This window comes from Ixodes scapularis, unplaced genomic scaffold (assembly GCF_016920785.2).
Source record: "Ixodes scapularis isolate PalLabHiFi unplaced genomic scaffold, ASM1692078v2 PGA_scaffold13__105_contigs__length_92229423, whole genome shotgun sequence".
NCBI classification, from domain to species: Eukaryota; Metazoa; Arthropoda; class Arachnida; order Ixodida; family Ixodidae; genus Ixodes; species Ixodes scapularis.
Genome location: NW_024609839.1, coordinates 25762200 through 25783579, shown reverse-complemented (window position 1 = coordinate 25783579; position 21380 = coordinate 25762200). Strand labels below are relative to the sequence as shown.

General features: G+C 46.7%; 1 protein-coding gene across 1 annotated transcript in view; it reads right to left on the bottom strand.

The window, feature by feature from the left end:
- Nucleotides 1–21380, bottom strand: part of LOC8037623 (multidrug resistance-associated protein 1) — a 106822-nt gene that overhangs the window by 23043 nt on the left and 62399 nt on the right. Inside the window, exons 15-19 of the mRNA XM_040207238.3 lie at nt 18905–19149; nt 16181–16346; nt 6335–6534; nt 5596–5722; nt 4960–5061 (exon numbers count right to left, since the gene is read on the bottom strand). Of these exons, the coding sequence (XP_040063172.3) occupies nt 4960–5061; nt 5596–5722; nt 6335–6534; nt 16181–16346; nt 18905–19149 (840 nt within the window). The remainder of the gene's footprint in view (nt 1–4959; nt 5062–5595; nt 5723–6334; nt 6535–16180; nt 16347–18904; nt 19150–21380) is intronic.

Here is a 21380-nt window from a genome sequence, read left to right as displayed (position 1 = left end):
CGCTCTCGCAACCCGCTTAGATATCCGGAAGATTAGTCAAGGCCATCGGCACGCGGGGCTTCTTTGTTGCAGAGGGCTTAGCGAAGGAGGATACGCGGTCTGTGAAAGCTCCCTAATAAGCAGTTTTTGTTGATTGATTTCGCCGTCGCGCAACAATCTTCGCAACCCGCTACGATACCCGGAACTGTACAGTCAAGGCCATCGGTGCGCAGGCGCAGTAGCGGCTCTTCGTTGCAGAGGGCTTAGCGGAGGGGGAAACGCGGCCTGCGAAAACTCCCTAATAGGGAGTTTTTGTAGATCGTTTTCGCCGTCCCGCAACGCTCTTGCAACCCGCTTAGATATCCGGAAGATTAGTCAAGGCCATCGGCACGCGGGGCTTCTTTGTTGCAGAGGGCTTAGCGAAGGAGGATACGCGGTCTGTGAAAGCTCCCTAATAAGCAGTTTTTGTTGATTGATTTCGCCGTCGCGCAACAATCTTCGCAACCAGCTACTATACCCGGAACTCTAGAGTCAAGGCCATCGGTGCGTAGGCGCAGTAGCGGCTCTTCGTTGCAGAGGGCTTAGCGGAGGGGGAAACGCGGTCTGCGAAAGCTCCCTAATAGGGAGTTTTTGTAGATCGTTTTCGCCGTCCCGCAAAGCTCTCCGCAACCCACTCAGATACCCGGAAGTTTAGTCAAGGCCATCGGCACGCGAACACTGTAGGGTGATTCCACGTCAATTCATGCAATGATGGTCCGGGTCATATTTTAGATATTTTTGTTAAAAATATATATGAAAGCCATGTTTTTGGGAGGAACATTCAGCTATATATGAACGCCGTACCAATTTTTTTCGCTGAGATATAACATAGAGAAGCTTGAGGCGTGGAAATTGAGAAGATTTCACAATGCTACTTTGCACAGTCGTCATTTCCTTATCGAACCTTTCACGGCACCATAACTTTTTTAATAGGTTTTACTAAGGTTATACAACAGATACATAAAAAATTAAAAATATCCATAAAATATTTCAATGCAAACAAAAATATCAAACATGGCACAAAAACGCGTTTTAGAGACATATTCACAATTTTTTTGCAAATAAACCATCTTTCATAATACTTCACAAAACATATCAAAATGCGCGTATTTAAATATTCTTTACGAATATATAAAGATAATATGCCCACCCTTAAACATATTTTTGTTATCAACTCGGAAATTCGGCTGATTTCTCAAAATGTGGCAAGATTGGGCGTCGATATTTAAAAAAACTCCATCTTTTATTTTCTTTAAACTCCCCTTGGCACTTTGCAGTGACTTGAACTAACCTGTGATGGCAAAAGATTGAGTAACATATGACCTCCAAGCGGGAAAAGCTACGACAAACCTTCACTTGGAGCGAGCCGACGTCTTCGTCATAGCGGCTTTGCCGCACAGCACCAAACGTTTTGAGCGTTAGTTATGGCATGTATTTTATATTATTAAAATTCTTTTTTTCATAAGGGCTGAGTATTAGTGACGCGAAAATGGACTTTCAGCTGGAATACCATTAATTAGCTTACAATTCACAGGAACAAAACGGCCCCACTGTGCGAATTCGCTAACTATGCATAGATAAGCTTAAAACTCTCAGTTATTCGAGTGGCCATGTATACATCCGGCCTCTCGGCATATGATGACTTCCACAGATGAGAAGCCTGGATTCCTCTCACAGGTTTTATGGTGGTCCACTCTGCTTGCTTTACCGCACGAAACTCTCGAACCCGTTCCACAGACAGGTGGAACATGCAGACATTTGTTACTTTTTTACGTAGCACTTCCACAAAGTCTTTAGCGGTGGCAATCGTTGAGTTGAGCGAAGGTCTCAACTTGGTGAGCGTTGGTTCTTCCACCTACTTCATCACAAGCGCTTTCTCCGTGTCCAGTGGCTGAAAAGATCCGTCTTGCCGAAGAGTGCGGCTTCCGAGACAATTCGTGGAATTGGAAGCGATTCTTGAAATGCGCCGCCGCTCCGTCTGATACAAAAATTATTTCAAAAAGGACTGGGAAATGAACATTAACATACTCTTTTATGGCCTATGTGGCTAGAAGAGCGTGAGCTGTGTCATGTGTCGTGTACCATCGGTGACAACGGCAAAGCTTTGCGTGCCTTGCGTGGACGTAACCACACTTGTGGAGAGAGACACTTGAGTTTTTTTTCAATGAAAACTCTGCACTTAGGTTGGAAAGAGTACTATCCATTTTTCCGCAAAATCGAAGTGGAACATCACTGCCTTGGGTGGTAAGGCGGTTCTTGTGTCATGTATCAGGCTTCGTTCAAGGTCAAGGATGTAAGAATGCCTCATATACTTTTCGCTCTTCTAATGCCGCAGGAAGGCAGAAGTGTCCATAACCTTTTTGACGAGTTCGCCAGCGTCCCATAACGCGAAACAGATCTCTTCGTCTTCGTCGAGATGAAGCGACTGCAGCGAGATGCTCTGCGTTTTTGGGCACTTTTCGCAACGGCGCAGAAAGCAATCGTTCTGTGGAGCGCAGAAGAAGTAGATGCGCTTGAGGTCGTCTTCAGTAAATGTCTTCTTTCGGGCATTTGTTATTGCCGTTAAAAGCAACTGAAAATTGACGCAATATATGCATGCGCACACCTCGTGCTCGGGACTTTTTTTTTTACCCATTTTGGTCGTAGGGAATAAAATTTGGAGATGCCTAGTTAGGGTTGGGGATGGTCCTTCCTAAACAGCTGGTAAGTTTCCTTAATAGAGCGGGTCATAAACCTTTTTACGACTTTGAACATGTCGTTGATCATGGCTTTGACGACGTCCTTTTTGTCGGGGCTTTGAACGGAGCATGCGAGGTCGTCGCGTGTGTAGTACTCAATTGCAACCCCCACGTCTTCGGCTTTCGCCTTTTTCCCCCATGTAGGGATCAGGGGTTGCCCAAACACCACCTTTGCGCTTCAGTTTTCATGTTTGATCAATCATGTAGGCAGTCGCACCCGACACCAGACGCAATATTGTTTTCTTCAGGATGATTGGTGGCAGAAGCACGTACAATCGCTTGCGTTCCTGGTGGGAACTACATGCCTTCAGCACTTCGCAAAACGCGTCAAATTACTCTGCGCAGTGCTCACAACTGTCTTCGAGTTCGAGAGTTTCGTGCGGTGAAGCAAGCAAAGTGGACAACCGTAAAACCTGTCAAAGGAATCCAGGAAACTCATCTGTGAAAGTCATCATATGCCGAGAGGCCAGATGTATACATCGCCATTCGCGCAAGTGAGAGTTTTAAGCTTATGCATGATGCATAGGTAGCGAATTTGCAGAGTGGGGCTGTTTTATTCCTGTGAATTGTAAGCTAATTAATGGTATTCCAGCTCAAAGTTCCTTTTCACGTCACTAATACTCACCGCGTATAAAAAAAGAATTTTAATAATATAAAATGCATGCCATAACTAACGCCCAAACGTTTGGTGCTGTGCGGCAAAGCCGCTATGACGAAGACGTCGGCTCGCTCCGAGTGAAGGTTTGTCGTAGCTTTTCCCGCTTGGAGGTCATACGTTACTCAATCTTTTGCCATCACAGGTTAGTTCAAGTCACTGCAAAGTGCCAAGGGGAGTTTAAAGAAAATAAAAGATGGAGGTTTTTAAATATCGACGCCCAATCTTGCCACATTTTGAGAAATCAGCCGAATTTCCGAGTTGATAACAAAAATATGTTTAAGGGTGGGCATATTATCTTTATATATTCGTAAAGAATATTTAAATACGCGCATTTTGATATGTTTTGTGAAGTATTATGAAAGATGGTTTATATGCAAAAAAATTGTGAATATGTCTCTAAAACGCGTTTTTGTGCCATGTTTGATATTTTTGTTTGCATTGAAATATTTTATGAATATTCTTAATTTTTTATGTATGTGTTGTATAACCTTAGTAAAACCTATTAAAAAAGTTATGGTGCCGTGAAAGGTTCGATAAGGAAATGACGACTGTGCAAAGTAGCATTGTGAAATCTTCTCAATTTCCACGCCTCAAGCTTCTCTATTTTATATCTCAGCGAAAAAAATTGGTACGGCGTTCATATATAGCTGAATGTTCCTCCCAAGAACATGGCTTTTATATATAATTTTAACAAAAATATCTAAATTATGACCCGGACCATCATTGCATGAACTGACGTGGAATCACCCTGTAGCGGTTTCTTCGTTGCAGAGGGCTTAGCGGAGGGGGAAACGTGGTCTGCGAAAACTCCCTAATAAAAGGAATGCGTTACCGGTCTACGTTACCCCAAATAAAAGTAAGGCGTCAACGATAAAAAGTAGTGCGTGTTACCTTTGCGTTATTTTTAATAATGTTAAAACATTAAACATTCTGTCTTGATGTTACAGCATCATATTTGAAGAAACATGTCCATGCAGAAACTTAACAGAATTACTTTGTCTTATTTATGGTTCTAAGTTCCACCTGACTTACGACATGTTTGCTCAGAACTGGACAGAAGAACCGGCCTTCCGCATTTGCACAAATTAAGACCAGCTGAGTTTCACAACATACGGAAGTACAGATCATTGCTGTTGACAAGTTGCCCCTTTGCTTGAATCATAGTCTGCTGTGATACTTTTTTCCACATACTACTTTCAAATTTTAAAGATATTTGAAACGAGTGCAAAAATACACTTGACTTGGCGCCTAGAAACAAAAAAGGAATTGAAGCGGAGTTCAAGCCTGTAACGAGTAACGCGACTATGTTGCCCGTTACTCGAAATAAGGAACTTAAATATGTTATCCCTAACGGATAACATATTTATGTTACATTGTGATGCACGGTGTTTTCAAAATGTCCACCTTGTATGGTCGTTTTAAATTTTTTTAAAGAGAGAGAGGGAGCATTGCAGGGTAAGTCGCAAAACGGCAACAGGCAGGGTTCCATGTAGCCTACACTGCTGTCAAAGTGAGTGATATGGAAACATGCCATTAACTCAATACCTCTTGTGGTAGGTTGAAATACTCCATGACTCTCTCCACCGCCACTAGGCTCACTTCCAGCATGACAGCCATCGTCAGTAGCATCGACATACCTCCCGACATCTGAAAGAAAAAAAAAAAAAAATGACGCGTTTTGTGGGAATCCGCGGTACAGTCGCACAGCAACAGCTGCGGCACCTTATTGAACCCTAATGCATCCTTGTGTATTTTGCACCTAACGCGGGCAAACGATCGCCATTGCCTGTTTGGAGAGATGCACTCATTTCTATCACGGAACATCATGACATCACGTTACACAGTGACGTCATGTGACATGGTGTCATTACGTGACATGGCGTGACATCATGATGGCACGTGACGTACATGTCGGGAGGCATCGTAACGTCACGAGACACTGCAACGTCACATGAAATCATGACGTCTTGTTACATTGTGGCGCACGGTGTCGGGTCAATATAGCGACAAGGGAAAAGCTCAACAACTATCGCTGTAAAAAAAAAAAAAGACCAGGCATGCTCAGTGCAGGTTTTACAGCCCAATAGACAAAGATAGCAGCATGCAGAAGACTGTTATTGGAGGGATTTATATGGCACTCACAGAGCAGACAGAGAATTAAAACACACTATACAAAACTACCTGCAACGTATAGGTGAGCGTCATGCCGACCATCCCGACGTCAAGAGTATCCCTTCCGAGTACCGCAACCAGAGTTGAACCAATGGACAGTAACAGTGTCAGGACTTGAACAGCGACCGTTCGGCACCTTTCCGGATATTAACAGAAGCGACATCGTTAGAGAAACACTGGAATTAAAGCGGTGGCAAGCAATTCGTTGAATGAGGCTTCATCGACAGATTGTTTCGTAAACCCTGCGATGTTCATCGGCACATCTTGCGAAGTTTCGTCGAAGGTGTATTTCCGTGTACATTGCCCTAGCTGCCAGATCGATGGTAGCCTAGCTTGCCAAACCTGGGATCATAAAACTTTTCCCCAAATGGAGCGGAGCGAGGGGTGACTGCCTGCAGTGTACCACATGGTCGTGCACGTGCTGTCAAACAGACCTAGGATTAAAGCTCGTGAATTTGTTTTGGGTCTAATGGAGCAGATTGGAAATGTAGACAGTAATCCAATCCAATCCACTCGTTTAAACAATATGCTGACAAAACATCGCTCACAATATGTTATAGTGTCGATGAAACGTGTGTCAGTGAAAAGTCCACGGAACATGTTTGCGCAAAGTGATACGGGCTCGAATTCAAGATCGTTGGTTACATGGTTATAGGTACAATCCTCAAATTATTATATAGTGGCGGCGCCTACCCAGTACTCCTCGATCGGTTCTTCCGCATCAGAAACGAAAGTGGAAAGGACGCACCCTTCAAGAGCCGCGAAGTGGACGTTGCAGTTGATGTAGTCATCGAGCCGTCTCTCGAGGGTGTCCATGAACGGTTTGGTGGCGCCGAACGCACGAATTGTGTCCACTCCGGACACGGTCTCCCCGAAGTGGGACAGGACAGGGGAACGGCTCACGGATTGCAGACGACGCATTTGACGGAAAGACGGCAACGAAAGCCACTGGAAATAAATAAATAAAACAGAAAAACCCGTTGTGCTGAGATTTTATTTTGCATGCTTAAAGTCCCAGAATACCAGCCACTGGTTTCCCAGGTTATTATACCAGTGGGAATGAAAGTAAGTACAAAACGACCGTGTTGGTAACAGTAACCAATATGAAGGTAGAAGGGGACGTATCTTTCCCCCCCTCCCTCCTTTGCCTATGCTATATATGCGAACTTCGTGTCAATACATATTATTGCAAGTTGGAAGTCATTGTCCTTCCCCTTGTCTGTGTTTCCTTCCTTGTGTTGAACATTGAACATAGTTTTTATTTATCACGCAAGTTGACAAAAAGGCATTAACGAGCCGGGTGAACCCTCGGGGGCTTGTGTGCCTGGCTCGGCGGTTAACAAAGTAAACAACAAAGAAAAAAAAAGTACACTCTAACAGATCTGTATAATCTATAAAGTACCAATATAACTGGTCCATGCATAGATAAATTAACAGCAATAACACCGATATCTCCGGAATGCAGACATGTGGCACGTTAAAGACCCCAGGCTAGCGGTTGTACTGCACTGGCTAAATTGCTCATCTACAGCGTGTGACTCGTCGCAACTTAAATGGCAGACCAACTACACGCTGTATAAATATCCCCACAACCCCAATTATTATTATTAGACATGTCTTGTAAAAAAACAGCTAAAGGCAACAGGAATGTACATTTCATTGTTCGAGGTTTCTAAGCGATTTTTTTAGCTGTTGTTTTGACGTTAAATTTAATGTATTATCAGGCAGGTTGTTAAAAACCTGTGGTACATAATACATCCGTGTTCGTTTTGGAGTAGCCGGCGTCATTTCAAGGCTGCCAAATTTTCCATTGCACCATCTTTTTTCTTCTTCCGTATTCGTTCACTATATTTGGTCCTGATATGGGGTATATGAAATCTAAGTGATTGCCTCATTGGACGCTGTTAAATGTAGGGCGTTTTGAAATCAGAGGTCCAGAATTGTCGGAGGACCACCGCTTCTCTTCAGCGAAGGCTTTAAAAAGTTCCTATAGGGTGATTTCAGATATGATCGACCAAAGGGTGGCTGGTCGACATTTTTAAATCATCTGATGTTTTTATATGCCATTGTCTAGAGTCTGGCATAAACCAGAACTGGCAAAATCCAAACATAGTTTTGATCAGAAAAAAAAAAAAATTGGGGACACGAAAAATCGTAAGGCACAAAGAGGTGGACAGTTGCATTAACGCGCACGGCACGTTTGAAAGTGAATAACTAAACCAATAAAATTTAAAACATTCTGGTACTTTCTAGAAACAAACTATGGGTACAGATTGCAGATTGCTTGTAATATATAGTAATTATATTTATTTTAGTTATATTTCTTTTTCTAAAAATTGCCAAACATGCCTGCTCGAACGACAAATGGCAAAACTTGGAGGCCTGTATCTCATGAAATAATGTAATCATTATCATATACTTGCGAGGTATTATTCCACTTATTTATGGATATCATTTAAGGTATATATTAGGTATCTGAGTGATACGATAGTCGTGATATATTTAGGCAAACATGGTGAAAAAGCCAAACAACGAAAAATTCCGATGCAAATAAAAAAAACATCTTCGATTTTTTTTTTTTTTTAAATTTGGGTATTCTGTGATACTTTATTTCGGGCATTCATTTCTATTAAAACATGTTGCAATATTTTATTGAGAAAGAAGACACAACTCCCCAAAGTAGGGTCCTTTTTCAAGCCGGTCGAAACCGGAAGTACTTTAGTTTTTGCGCTCGTTACGTCGAGGAGGCCTTCATGGAGAGAAACAACGTTTTAATTTTGATATATGATCTCCCGTTATTAACTAAACGTTTCATGAGCGTATGTACGAAACTGCACCCCGAATTTCGCCAGTGTCGATGGCTGACATCCGTAGCTGCTGCGTGACGTCACAAAACGCAAAGGTTTGTCGGATGGTCGGGACAACAAGCGTTGGTCGATGGATGTCTTGTATTTTGTTTCGAATTATATAGACCAACACGCGGCCCTGACGTCACGCAGCTGCGGTGGCGCTTTCGACGGCACTGCTCATGCGCAGATGCTTCACTCCTCCCAAATTTGGTTTGCGCGCACGCGCAGTGCCCACACCTGGTGTGGGCAAACGCGGGCTTGTTTGTAAACAGCGTGTCGGTCTATAGTCTCCTAGGTCAGTGGTTCTGAAATGGGGGTCCGCGAAGGCCTTCTAGGGGTCCGCGAAACCCTTCCTCATCAGTCAAGCCCGGCAATAAAAGTTGTATATTTTTTTTTCAGGTCGAAAAGAAATGTTTCAGTTTTCGGGCGAGATCGTGTGAACGTCAATAAGAGAGGTCTACTTCACCCCAGCCCTAAGTTATATCCATTCATTAAATCATTATTATATTTAGCCTATACCTTTCCTCTCCTCTCACCATGAACGGGGTCCTTCATCATTTCCGCCGAACCACAAGGGGTCCGCGAAACATCGATGGTTGAGAACAACTGTCCTACGCTGTACACTACTGAAATACACTTATTTTATCGCAGTTCCCAAGCGTGAGCAAAAAAAAAGTCACGCCTTTTGGCAGGATATTACTCGAAAACAGCCATAAGCTTCGAGCAAACGTATGCCGTTTCGCGCAAACACAACTGCGACGGCCACCGATCGAATTATGAGCGCTTGCAAAGCAAAGGATGCAGATTTCGCCTCTGAAGCGGCACCTCGGTACACGAAGCGGTATCTGGGTGCACATATCGGCGGATCCACTGGATCGGTGATGAGGCTGCGGGTCTTTCCCTCAGAGGCGATTACCGCGGGTCGAAGGCAACCGGCGAATCGTTCAAACGCATGTCGTCACTTGACTTGGACGAGCTTGGTGAATCGTAGCCACGCTCCATTTGCACATACGGGTCAAACAGAATTTGGCTGCACGCGTGCTAAATACAACTTCTGGTATCGTTTCCAGGTGGTCTAGCTGTTGGTTTCGGTTTCGCTGCATAAACAAATTGATTGACCGGATTTGGGCGAGTAGTGGATAGACTTAGTTTAATATCGTTGGCACAGGCGTTCACTCGCAGGTAAATGACGAGACAGAAATGACAGAAATGCTCGCTTTGTGTTGTGTGACGTCAGAGCTCCCATGTTGCCACCGAAAAAAGCGTTTACGCTAGAGTGCGATTGGAGCAGTATAAATTCAATTACTCATGCAGGAAGGCATATAAAATTCAGATATTGCACGCACGATACGTCTCGGGGCAAGAACAATGATATTCAATTGTTTTCTCGAATACAAAATTTGACCAGACAACCCTTTAACACTCCGTGCGACGCGACTGGCGCGCCGCCGTGTGACCGCTACCGAAGTTAGGCAGTGAGAACCCCAGAGAAAACGAAACCGAAACCACGCCGCGTACGTTGGTACGCATTGAAGTCAGAGCGGTGTGGTTGCGCTGGGTTCACAGCTTGAAGTGCTGCCTGTGCTGCGTCATTAAGTGCTTCAATAGTTATGCGTCGTATCTCGTGGGGACAAAGTTTCACAGTTTTTCACCTTGCCGATGTTTTGTGGAACAGCGACAACGATGGACCCGTGCCGTACGACGCGAGAAATTTGGTCTCCCGATCATGTCTGCCACTGTGTCGGCACGGCTGTCATATTCTACACTGCCGCTATGCGCTCTGCGTTTGTTTTTGTACCAGTAACGCCTACACGTGTTAGCGCCGATAGGACGAACTGAAATGCCATCCCACGTTCATTGGAGCCCTCCAAAGAAGTTTCGTCCCCGCCGTTGTTGGCCCGAGATCGTTTTGATATGCGAGCGGTGACCAATGAGAGTGGTTTCGTTTTCGGATGGATCCGAGGTTCGGCGGCCTTCAATTACATTTTTATTAAAGAAATAATCACCCTAGGACTATATTTTTTGGTTTTTAGGGATACTTAGGGCGTCTAGATTCAGTTGTCATCATCAAAACACGAACTCAAAAACCACTTGAGTGCCCCTTTAAAAGACTTTTGAGTCCTGAACTTCTTATCGCAATGACCGGACGTTTGGTCTACGGGCCGCTGCATCGTTTGAACGAGCAGACGACAGCAAGCTGAAACGTTTGAGAGCAGGTGACAGTTCGAGCGATCTGGCGGCCGTTCGAATTGAAGACGCACTGAACGTAGTCCGCAGGTGGTCTGTACAACTTTGCGGTTTTCCCGCGTTCATGTTGGAACAAAACAAATAAATCTGACGGCCACAAGTATCCGTGAATTCAACTCAAAGTGCTTCCCACACAAGCAATCGTGGTCCGACAGCGTCTGGTTTTCCTTTTTAATCCACGTTTTCGGACGAACCGAGCAGGCAGAAAACAGATGGAAATTGACCTTCAAACCTTTTCCGACTCTTTTGGCCCAGTCCTAGCCTCGGTGTTTTGACGAGAAGGCAGGTTTTTGTCTGGTTTCTTCAAAAACGACGGAGGAAGGCACGTCTCGCATGGTGACTTCCGCCCATAGCCCCAGATCGGAAGTGCGCCCGACGCGCCACTACCGCGCCGTGGCGGAACAGAGTTGAGTTCGTACCAACGAGGTAGAGGGGCTTAGAGTGATAAACCGGAAGTTCGGAAGTAGCACCCCCCCGGTTGCCGCCATATTTTACGCAAATGTGACCACTCGTCACGTGACCTCCCAAGAGCCGTGACGTCACAGGTAAGATGGCAGCGCCCAGAGCTGGCGGATGCGAGTTTGTTCGGTGCGCGGTAGCCGTGATGTGCAGCTGCTTTCCGACGACTTCGGGCTTTTCGTGCTCGCTGACGCAGGTATAATGTGAAAATATGAAGGAATGAGACTTTATACCGTTTTTCCGCAAGATCGCTCTGGATCATCTGGACAGCATCAGCTCTGCATCGCCGTACCGGTGCTCGCATTCCGGGATGTGTCCGAGGACCGATAGAACTTTGAGTGCTTTTAACATGAAATTTTCGCATTCTCTTAGCTTTGTTTGAACGTTGAAATATCTGAGAATCTACGCGAAATGTATACGTCGCGTTAGGGCCTATGGGAAGTTGTTTCAGCCCTCCGTCACCGAACAACCATAGCAACTTTTAGCGAGGAAGCTCCTGCGATTTTAACCTTTTGTGCTAATCCACGATTCTACATTCGATCGCTTTTCTTCCTTTTTTTTGTGTGTGTGTGTGAGTGCGAAGTGCACCCTTATTTTCAGTTACGAGGATGGCGTTTTATTGAGTATGGGGAAGAATAAATCGTTGCAGGCGCCTGCTTCAAAGCTATTCGACTTGCTATAAGAACAACTGTTTTGGTGCATGCATAGATTAACTCAGCATTTTTTCTGTTTTGTAGGATTTATTGCAGCTATACTCTTTTCCATCAAGAGTGCATTGTATTAGACGGTCAATTATTTAATTGTTCTAATTACCTGGATAGGATGATTCATATTTGTGTTCATCCCTTGCCTGGAGAGCAGTCTTGTTAAAAAATGTTGACTACCATTCCTTTCGGTCTCTTCAATAGATTCTTTTTAAAAGTGTGGGCTGTCTATACTTCGCATCACCGTAACTTGGAAAAGGCCAACCGCCACAGCCCCCTCGAGCCAATCAGAGAGACGGAGCGAAGGTGTGTGACAAATCTGTGAAGACGAGCACTCTGATGCTATGTTGTCATGTTCCTCTCTCCAATGTGTGTATTGACTCACCGAGACCGTAGCCTTTGCCGTCTGCCAAATTCTGATGAAACAAATTACTATAGCTACTACTCTAATTACCCCAGGCTTTCATACTTTGGGCATTTGTTCGACAAGAATGTTATGTCGGCCATCCCTGTGAATTCGGCTCAGCACCTATTGGACTCGAATGCTGCATTAACGTTCGACGTGAACTGGGGCCCATTGGTGTGCTATACGCTGAAAAAAATGGTGACAGTTGTGTTGCTTGATAAGGTTCTGCAAAGGGACTATTGTGTCATACATATAAGAAGTGTCAAGCTATATAACAATGCATCAACACATACTATTAAACTATATGCTCAGAGGTGTGTTTGTTTTTCCAATTAACAAGTTACAGCAGTGTGCTTTAATGCTATTATCATGTGTGTAGTTCTAAGTATCCTCTTTGCAATGCCTACGAAGGCCCCTGGAAGGAATAAATTAATAAATAACATTTTCACATCACTGGAGTTGGTTTTCGGATGCACCACATGTTCAGGAAAGGTTGAACGAGTGCAGTTCCGTGCAAGAAGTCTGCCAGTCTGGTATGACCTCTTAATTAATATTGAAGGGTCAGAGATGCGAGTGTCCTCGTAATGTCCAGAGCGTGCAGTGGACACAATTCTCGGTGTGTAGACTCTCGAGGCATGAAGGCAAGCGGAAATATGTTTATCTGGTTAGTGTATCAAATATGTTTATTTCCACTTGATTACATAATTATTGATTCTTAGGAAATGGTTCCATAAAAAGTTCTTTCTGCGACAGTCTCGTGTCAGACGTTCAGTCGTATTATGTGTGGACCTTGTTGTCGGATGACGCTCCTGGCACGTCGGTGTTCAGTTTGGTCGAGTGGCAATTTTGACCGACTGATGTCTTGTAATCATACGTCATATGCGGCCACTGACGTCTGATGCACTGAAGCTGCAGGGCTGGCTTCTAATCCGAAATATTTCCTGGTAGTTTTCGGCATCAATGCAGCAAGCTCGGGCATGTATTGCTTACGTGGCTGTGCCTCTTGCTGTACCGTTGACTTGATAGCTGGCAACAATTTTTGTTTGCTATCTAAATCTGGTGATGCTTGCAGTTCAGTTTTGAGAGCAACCAACCATTCTATTCCTTCAAGTCAGGGGTATTCTCCCTCAAAGTTGGAAATTGTGTGCTTCGTGGAGTGGACACAGAAAATTGGTGTCAGCAAATTTTTAGGTATTGTCCTTGGACGACAACCGACACCAAATCCACTGTCACTGCATCGCCGTTAACCTGCTTTGTCGTGCTTACCTCTTGCTGAGGTGATGGACATGAGGAGCTTCGGGGTAATCAGGGATTCAGAATCTTCGATTCAGCGCCTTCGGCATCAGGGACAAAGGTCGCCGAAGGTAATCCTTAATCTCCCGTGGTCGCTCCTCGAGACGTAATCGAGGGTCGTTTGGCACGAACCCTCGCAGACCAATTCATTGGTACGGGCTGCTTTAAAAGACATGGTCGGCTTCATGCAGTGGTAGCAAAGTGGTTTTCGGTCGCACATTCGCATCACCTACGTTTTCCTTTGTGTACTTTGTTGAGCACAGACCTACACACGATGTCGGGAATGCTTCGGTGTTAGAGTGTCTCATTGAATTGGCATTGAATACTAAGGGGCAGCCGGTGGCGGTCGTCGTGCCATTGTGGCGTAAGTTGCCCTTGGTTTGTCAGATGCCGCTTCGCTCGCAGAAGTCTCGGTTGAAATAGCTGTCAAACTTGTTCCCAAACAATCTCGGCAATCAAAAGAAAAGCGGGGCAACTGATGGCAGGAAGTGGCTTCCTGATCTCCTCCCAGACAACGTCGTGGATGATATCGTGGATGCCTGGGAGGCTGGCGTCGAAGTAGTAGCTGGACAACTCGAGTGTCGAGACGCCGGGAAGTTGTTCATAGTGGCAGGCTTGGGCATGCAGTGCACATTCTATGTTGGAAGCCTCGGTGATATGAACACTTCGACTGTTGTTGGGGGGTTGCGGACAAGGCTGCCGAAGGTGTTGTCCCTCACGTGAGGGGCATGGGACTCTTAGGTTCTTGTCTTCTGTAGCATCAAGGTCGGCGTGGGCGTGGGCGTGGGCGCTCGATAAAGCGCAAAACATCCTCCACGAGTGCGGTGGCGCTCTCGTGGGGGCAGTGTCCTGGACAGAATCAAGAATGCGGCTCTCTCTCGTTGATGTTGGCTGACGAATGCGCGCTTCAGTCCGATCTTGCAAACTTCCCATGACGTTAAGGAGGATCCATGGTTCCCAGACCAGCGCCAGCAGTTTCTTCCACGAGAAGTATAGGTTCTGCTGGAGCTTGTTGTCTGTCCACCCAATGTGGCGGGCGACACTGTCATATTGTTCAATCCAGTCCTTGACGTCTTCATACAACTTGCGTGAAAAAGCGTCGGAGTGTGATTTGCGACGGGCATGCAAACAATGGTGGGAGGGCACACAGTTTGCTGCTACAGGTTTGTCATTGTTGGCTTAGTCAGCTTCGGATTTTCTGACAGGAGACCGAATTCCGGTTGTTTTTCCTGGTAGCAGCAACTGGCTCGGATTTCAGGTGCTTCGTGGTGTATTTCCGAGGTTACTCCTTGTGGTACTCGGTCGTCTTGCGGTTGTTCTGCCAGGCTCGGGTCAGGACTTTGCTTACGGCTCGACGGGGGTATAAGACACAGGATAGTCCGCCAGCCGTGTCCCATTATCGGGTAACTCGGCTGAAGAGCCGCCGGGTTCACACAGAGTGTAGGGCTATGGGTAAAGTGCCCAGCACCTCCACCAGAACATACGATTACAGCTGAGCATGACCTGCAGTGTCCCAGAATAGTGAATATTGATAGAAGATAGGACTGGAACAAGGATCCGTGACAGTATAACAAAACTCGCAGAAGAGAATCTATCCTGACCACTGAAGAAGCTGCATTGCTTTAGTGGCATTCTGTCCGAATAAATCCTCTCCTTCGGGGTTTGGCGACTGCCGTGGGCGTACTGAACTGAAATGGATGTGGGACCACTTTTCTGGTAATGAGCCACTGCAGATTGTTGCCACTAAGCGGCGTGAGCTGGGTACGTAGCACGCTCGATGAAATGTCCGGACAGCTTGCATTTTGCGTAACGAGTGTGGATGAAACGTTTGTGTTGACGAAACGTGCGACAGACCAGCGGGATCAATACCACCTGCAACACCTGTGCTCCGTGAAAGTGCACGTCTACGCCGGAACAATTTCGGAAGCAGCACAGCATCACCTAAAGCATGGCACAGGAACTACCAGCTTGAAGGCAGCTCTTCGGTGCGCCGCACACCTGTGCTCCGTGAAAGTGCACTTCTACGCCGGAACAATTTGTAAGCAGCACAGCATCATTCAGCACGGCACGGGAACTACCAGCTTCAAGGCAGCCTTCCGGTGCGCCGTACAACCGAAGTGAGCCCTCAGTCATTTGATCGAAGCTGCACCACGATTGCACACCGCCAAGCACGACTCACGCAATTTCCGTCGCTAAACTGTGTATCCAAATGTATTGCACACGCTTCACTGCAAACCTCGAAGATTCCGATGGTCAACGAGAGCACAGAAACGTCGCCTTAAATTTTATCCTAGCGGTATCCGAATCAATCCGAGGTTCGAGCAACGTAGGTCAGATTGTCTCTTCCGTGGCAATATCCCGGTCGGTCACCAGCGAAATGCACACCGTTCCTCCGTATTTTCACGTTATACCTACGTCAAACACCATTCTGAACTCTGAACTCGCTTTCGACCGGCCTCATATGACGGCTTCCGCGTCTGAAATCAACTCGCCGAGACGAACGACAACCAACAAAGCATCCGACAAGCTCCGGCCCAGCTGGGGCCAGCATAGTCACTTTCGAGCGCAGACCGGAACCCCGGTTTACCGCTCTAAGCCCCTCTACCTCGTTGGTTCGTACCGAGGAATAATCTTACCATGAGTCCCAGAAAGAGGATCGTGACCAGCAGCATCATGAGCCCGAAGTAAGCGGACGGTAGGCAGACAACTACGGCAAGGATCAGCATGGCCACCAGACAGTTCATAGTCATGACAGCGAAAAATGGAACGTCCCTGTCTATCAGGTCGATGTCGCGGCTGAACCTGGGATTAAAACAAATCGAATGAACTGCAGAAAGGCCAAACGGGAAGTTCACGCACAATTTGAAGTAGGGATCTGCGTCGACTCGGACAAGCCCGAAAACGGCGAACCCGACTCGACCCGATTTTCGGGTCGGGCTCGGACCAATATATGAGCGCATCGTTCGGATTCGGACTCGGCCGCATTAATTTTGAGGTGCTTTGGGCTCGAGTCGGGCTGGGATCGAGGTGTCGAGACCCGCAACCCAATCTTGCAAACTCTAAGAAATGCTTTTAGGAACTGCGGTAATCAACTACAACGTCTTTGAACATCATGCAAAATTAACGAAAAGCGAGTGCAAGTTTAGACACGGAAAATGCCGACAAAGGTTAATTATGGTGGCATGTAAACGCCATTATAATTAATATTCTATAACAAGTTTGTTCCTGCGATGTGTTTTCTCACAGATGTTTCGGGGAATTATACTCTCATGGCTTGATTTCCGCAGCCGATGAGTCAACGACCGCTCAGTATAAGTATTTGTTTGTGGCCAGCCTGTTTTCGTTTCTTGTTAATGATATATCGTATTCTTTATTTTATTCGCTGGAATCATCAAATGATGGTAACTAAAAATTTCTGCAAGTTTTTTTCTTTTATTTTTTTTCTTTCCTAAAAATTCGCTTACACTAAAATAAATTACGCTGTGGTTGCACCCCCTTAGTTTCAGTGACTAGAAGTCAATGAACCCACCCCTGTACCTGTCAGTGATTAGGCCAACAATATAAATTTAAGTACATAAATACAAAATCCGAGGACACCTAAGGACTTCTTATGAGTTGTGAATGCGAAAGCATGAATGTCGTTCTTCCGCGCCCTCAGTTCATCTGCGGCGCACTGGCGTGGACGGCCGCGTTTCGCTGCTGCCACGGTAGCGGCCGACGGCCGAGCGCGCGCTCTCGTGAAGTGGCCACGCCGCGCTGATCTCGGCCGCGCAGCCTGTTTGGAGTTTGCCCGTGCGTGCTCTGCAGCCAGGCACTCCCTCTTACCGGCGGCCGGGCAACTGCGTATGCTGCGCCGCCATGGAGAGGGCTTCTCTGGTGGCGTCCTTCGGAACTACGCCGCGCGAGAGCCAATGGGAGCCTCGTTCCTTGAAACTGTGACGCGTGTTAGAAAGGACTCGCTCCATTGGGACAGGGGAGTTTAAGTGCCGTTTGGCGCGGCTTCAAAAGCTGATGATGTCGGTTCGTTCCATGGGACAGTTAATGCGTTGGCATTAAAAATAAGAACTGTATGATGCACGAACACGCCGACAAGAACAGCACCAAGGCCGACACTCCGTCACCACCATATCCGCCGCAGTCTCCGCTCCTCTAGTTTTTCGTTCGTCCGCCGGAGGGCGAACGGCGTGCTGGAGTTGCGAATACCTTTGGAAGGTCTGAAAGCGGGTTAACTAGAAAATAAAAATTGCAAACGACCACACGAACTGTGCTACGATTGACAGCGGCACCTGTTGTGTTGTCGGAAGATGTCCTTTAGGTGATCTGCTTTTAGCCGATGACTTGGGGCTCGGTCTTGATGCTTTTGGCATATGCTCTGCATCTCGTGCGTGATAGTAGTCGGGGTCCTGCGCCCTTTGCTGTTCTAGTGCTGCTGCGGCCCTCCGTCTACTCTGCCATAGCCTCCTATGTACTGACAAAGCCTGGCAGATTGCCACGAGAAGCGGCCGCCGAAATGGAAAAGGGGGAGCACCAGACGACGGATGAGAGGAGAACCACGTGACTGGCGTCCCGCTGCGGCGAGACGCCGAAACGCACTTCTCCCGAGCGAACAAGTGTGTTTCGGGTCCTCGCCACTGCAAAAGCTGTGCGCTGACGTCCGGGTTTCCTTAGAGTTCCTGTATAGCTACCTACGGTAGCAGAGTTGCGCATTCAGCCTCGGGGCGTGACCGTGGCGCCGGCTTTCCCGCACGAGCTGGATGCTTTGCTCCTCACGTGACTAAATTTGGCGAATAGCGGCGCCGCGCGCCGCCGCGCATGGAAAACAGGAGAGGAGGAAAAGGAGGCGGAAAGCAGGGAAACATACGCCGGGGCAAGAGAAACGTCGGCGGAGCGACCGTAAAGGTGGCTTTCTTGCACGCCACCGGATGCTTTTCTTCTCACGTGATGAATCTCGGCGAATAGCGGCATGGCGGCGCGGGGAAAACAAATGCGCAACTCTGGCTCCCTATACAGGAACTCTAGGTTTCCCGAGAAAGGGCCCTTTGATGCTCTGTGCTACCAGATCCTCGCCCTCCAAACCTGCGACCGGGCGGGTCCGTCGTCGAACTGCTAGCTATGACTCTGCCTAGCGCGGCGAGCTTGATATTCCTGCTCCTCGGACGGAAAGCAAATCTCGCGTAATCCGGCATTTCCTTTTTCTTTCTTTTTAAAGAAAAAAATTAAAAATAAAGGGAAAAGGTGTACTGAGCGATCGCTGCCCGGGTTCGCGCCGTTTACCGCGGCTTTTAACCGATCCTGGGTTAGCTTTCATGGTGCATGCAAGTATCTGCGTTGATCGATAGGTAAATAGTCAAACTACTCACCTATTGACGAGCCTTCCCACTGGTGTAGTGTCAAACAAAGAAATCGAAGAATGGACAACGCTTTCAAGGAGCGAACTGTGGAACGAAAAAGCCGCTCGGAGGGAGCCGAGCACGAAGGAGAGCCACGCAATATAGCTCAAGCCGCTTGTGGTTGTCAGAAGCCCTCCGTAGCCCAGCATGTAGCCCAGCCTCCGAGATGGGTCCGGGTTCTGAGACCAGGCGGTCAGCCACAGGCTCGAGCCATACTGCGGTATGAACAGATTGTATTAATGTCAGTAATTTATTCGCACGATGGGTGGAATCAGGGAAACGAACAGTTACATATTACGTTTCGAAAAGTTTTTTTTTTTTTTTTTTTTTTTTTTTTTTTTGTAGAGTGTTTAAATAATCCTTTTAAACCGAAATCTATACAACTTTTGTTTCGGGATACGCATATCTCTGTATCAAATACACTTTTTAGACATGATGTTGTACATTTCAAACATTTATTTACTCGTTGTGAAATCACTGAAACATGTTTTATTCAGTCGACATTGAAAAAAAGAAATCCAAGATGATTGACGATAGGAAGAGTGAAATATCGCCACAGGCGGCGCAGGGTTGTACACCGAGATAAAGTTACGCGAAGCGTGATTTTTTTTAGAAGGATTTTCACCAAGACCAAGAGTGGTTGGGTGCGTTCCCTCCTCTATATCTTGGGGGAGTGTCGTCAGACAGCTTTCGTTTCCGCATAATTGTTTTTTTAATTGGTGAAACCCCACCCTCGGTTAGTGTGATTAGAAACCATCAGATGGTGATGGGATCGTCTTCCACGCCTGTGCATGAACGCTATAAATTGTGTGTAGTGGCGCTTCAGTACAGTTGGGGTTAGAGAGCGTTCATACACAGGCGCCACGTCTGTCTTAAGCCTGGTTTAGACAGTTGCGTCTGAGTGCGTTTGACTATGTTGCGTCGAGAACCGAAAGCGAGTCACCGGCACATCTGTGCTTCGTATGAAGCGTGGAATCCAATTCAAGGAATCATCTTGGCACGCGACATATGCAGCAGGGATGTCTTGGTTTCTCGCTGCCGCAACGCAGTCAAACGTAACTGTCTGAACCAGGCTTTAGGGTAATGGCATCTCGGCCAAATTTCTGCCCCAGAATGCACGTGCTACCGCCTCGTTCGAAGCAAGCGCTTAGCTCTGCCCGGTACTTTGGCGCCATTTTAAGGCCCATTTGGCACGCGCAGACAGTTTTCAATACAACAATGGGTGTCTTCACCCTGTGACAGACGCACATTGAGGCACCCTATTCGCAACTCCAACGCCCTATAGGTGGCGGGACGGTAGTTCCAAAATTTCGGAAGAGACGGGGATAGATTCTCCAGGATATCCCGTGCGCCTGCTCGCTGACGCTGTTCAGCGCGCTAAAAATGATTTATTTGTCTACCAATGCGAAGCGGTTAGGGAGGAATCATATTACAGGTGACGGAGATGTGTATGCACGTTAGGAAAATTAGCATGCTGTTAATTAAAAGTTGCAGAAACCTCAAATTGCGAAGCTTTGTGGTGAGCGAGCGCGTTTTAGGCACCGGCCACGTCACTGTTTGTGGCAGAAGTTTTGTCAGGGTGATGAAGATATGTTTGCACTGTGCCTGGCCCTTAGCTCTCTAAATATGAAGCCGCGAACGGTGACCGTCAAGCTTCGGAAGAGCAGCGTTCACAGCATTGGTGTCTTCGCATCCCAGCCTCATAACTCGCTGCTCACCGTCTCGGTTTTAGTGTTTTGCCACACGCAAGCGAACTGCTCTATGGTTATTGATAGAACGTCTATAACCGCAGGCTACCGTGCGGTGTAGCATTACAACTGCAAGCTCGCGCTACGCCTTTGAAGCACAATTCTCAGTGCGCTCCGGAAGCGTTGCCGTGCTCATCACTCTAAAAAAAAAAAAAAATAATGTTGTAGTTCTTATACCCCTTGTCACATATACGACACTCCAAAACTTCAGTTTGCCGTGCAGCCCACTGACGTCAAACTGACGGCCCCAACTTTTACGAGAGGCTTGATGACGGCGCAATATAAGATATTAAACAGTTAAAGTACGCATCAAAGAGTACCGAGAAAAAAAAAAAAAACGCCGAGGTTTTGCAGTAAAGACCAGAAGACCCCGATTACTTTTTTTTTACAGTCCTTTACACTTACTTTAAAGGGCAACTCCACTCCATTTTTACCATTTTTGGGTTATGATCTGTTTAGTCGAAGCCGGCGACCCTGAATCACGAGATATAATTTGTTTTTCGGTAGTGAGTATAGTTTTGTAGATATCGCGAATGCAAGAATCGGTCCGTCGGCACGGCGAAACCGAAACTACCGGTTGAAGCAGCTTGGCAACACTGATACTAGTGGCGCGTTGTCGGCATGACCTAGTTCTAGTCCCGCGCTTCTGAGCCGACGCGCCGACAAGGTCGGCTCAGTCGCACGTGGAGTTTCAAAAC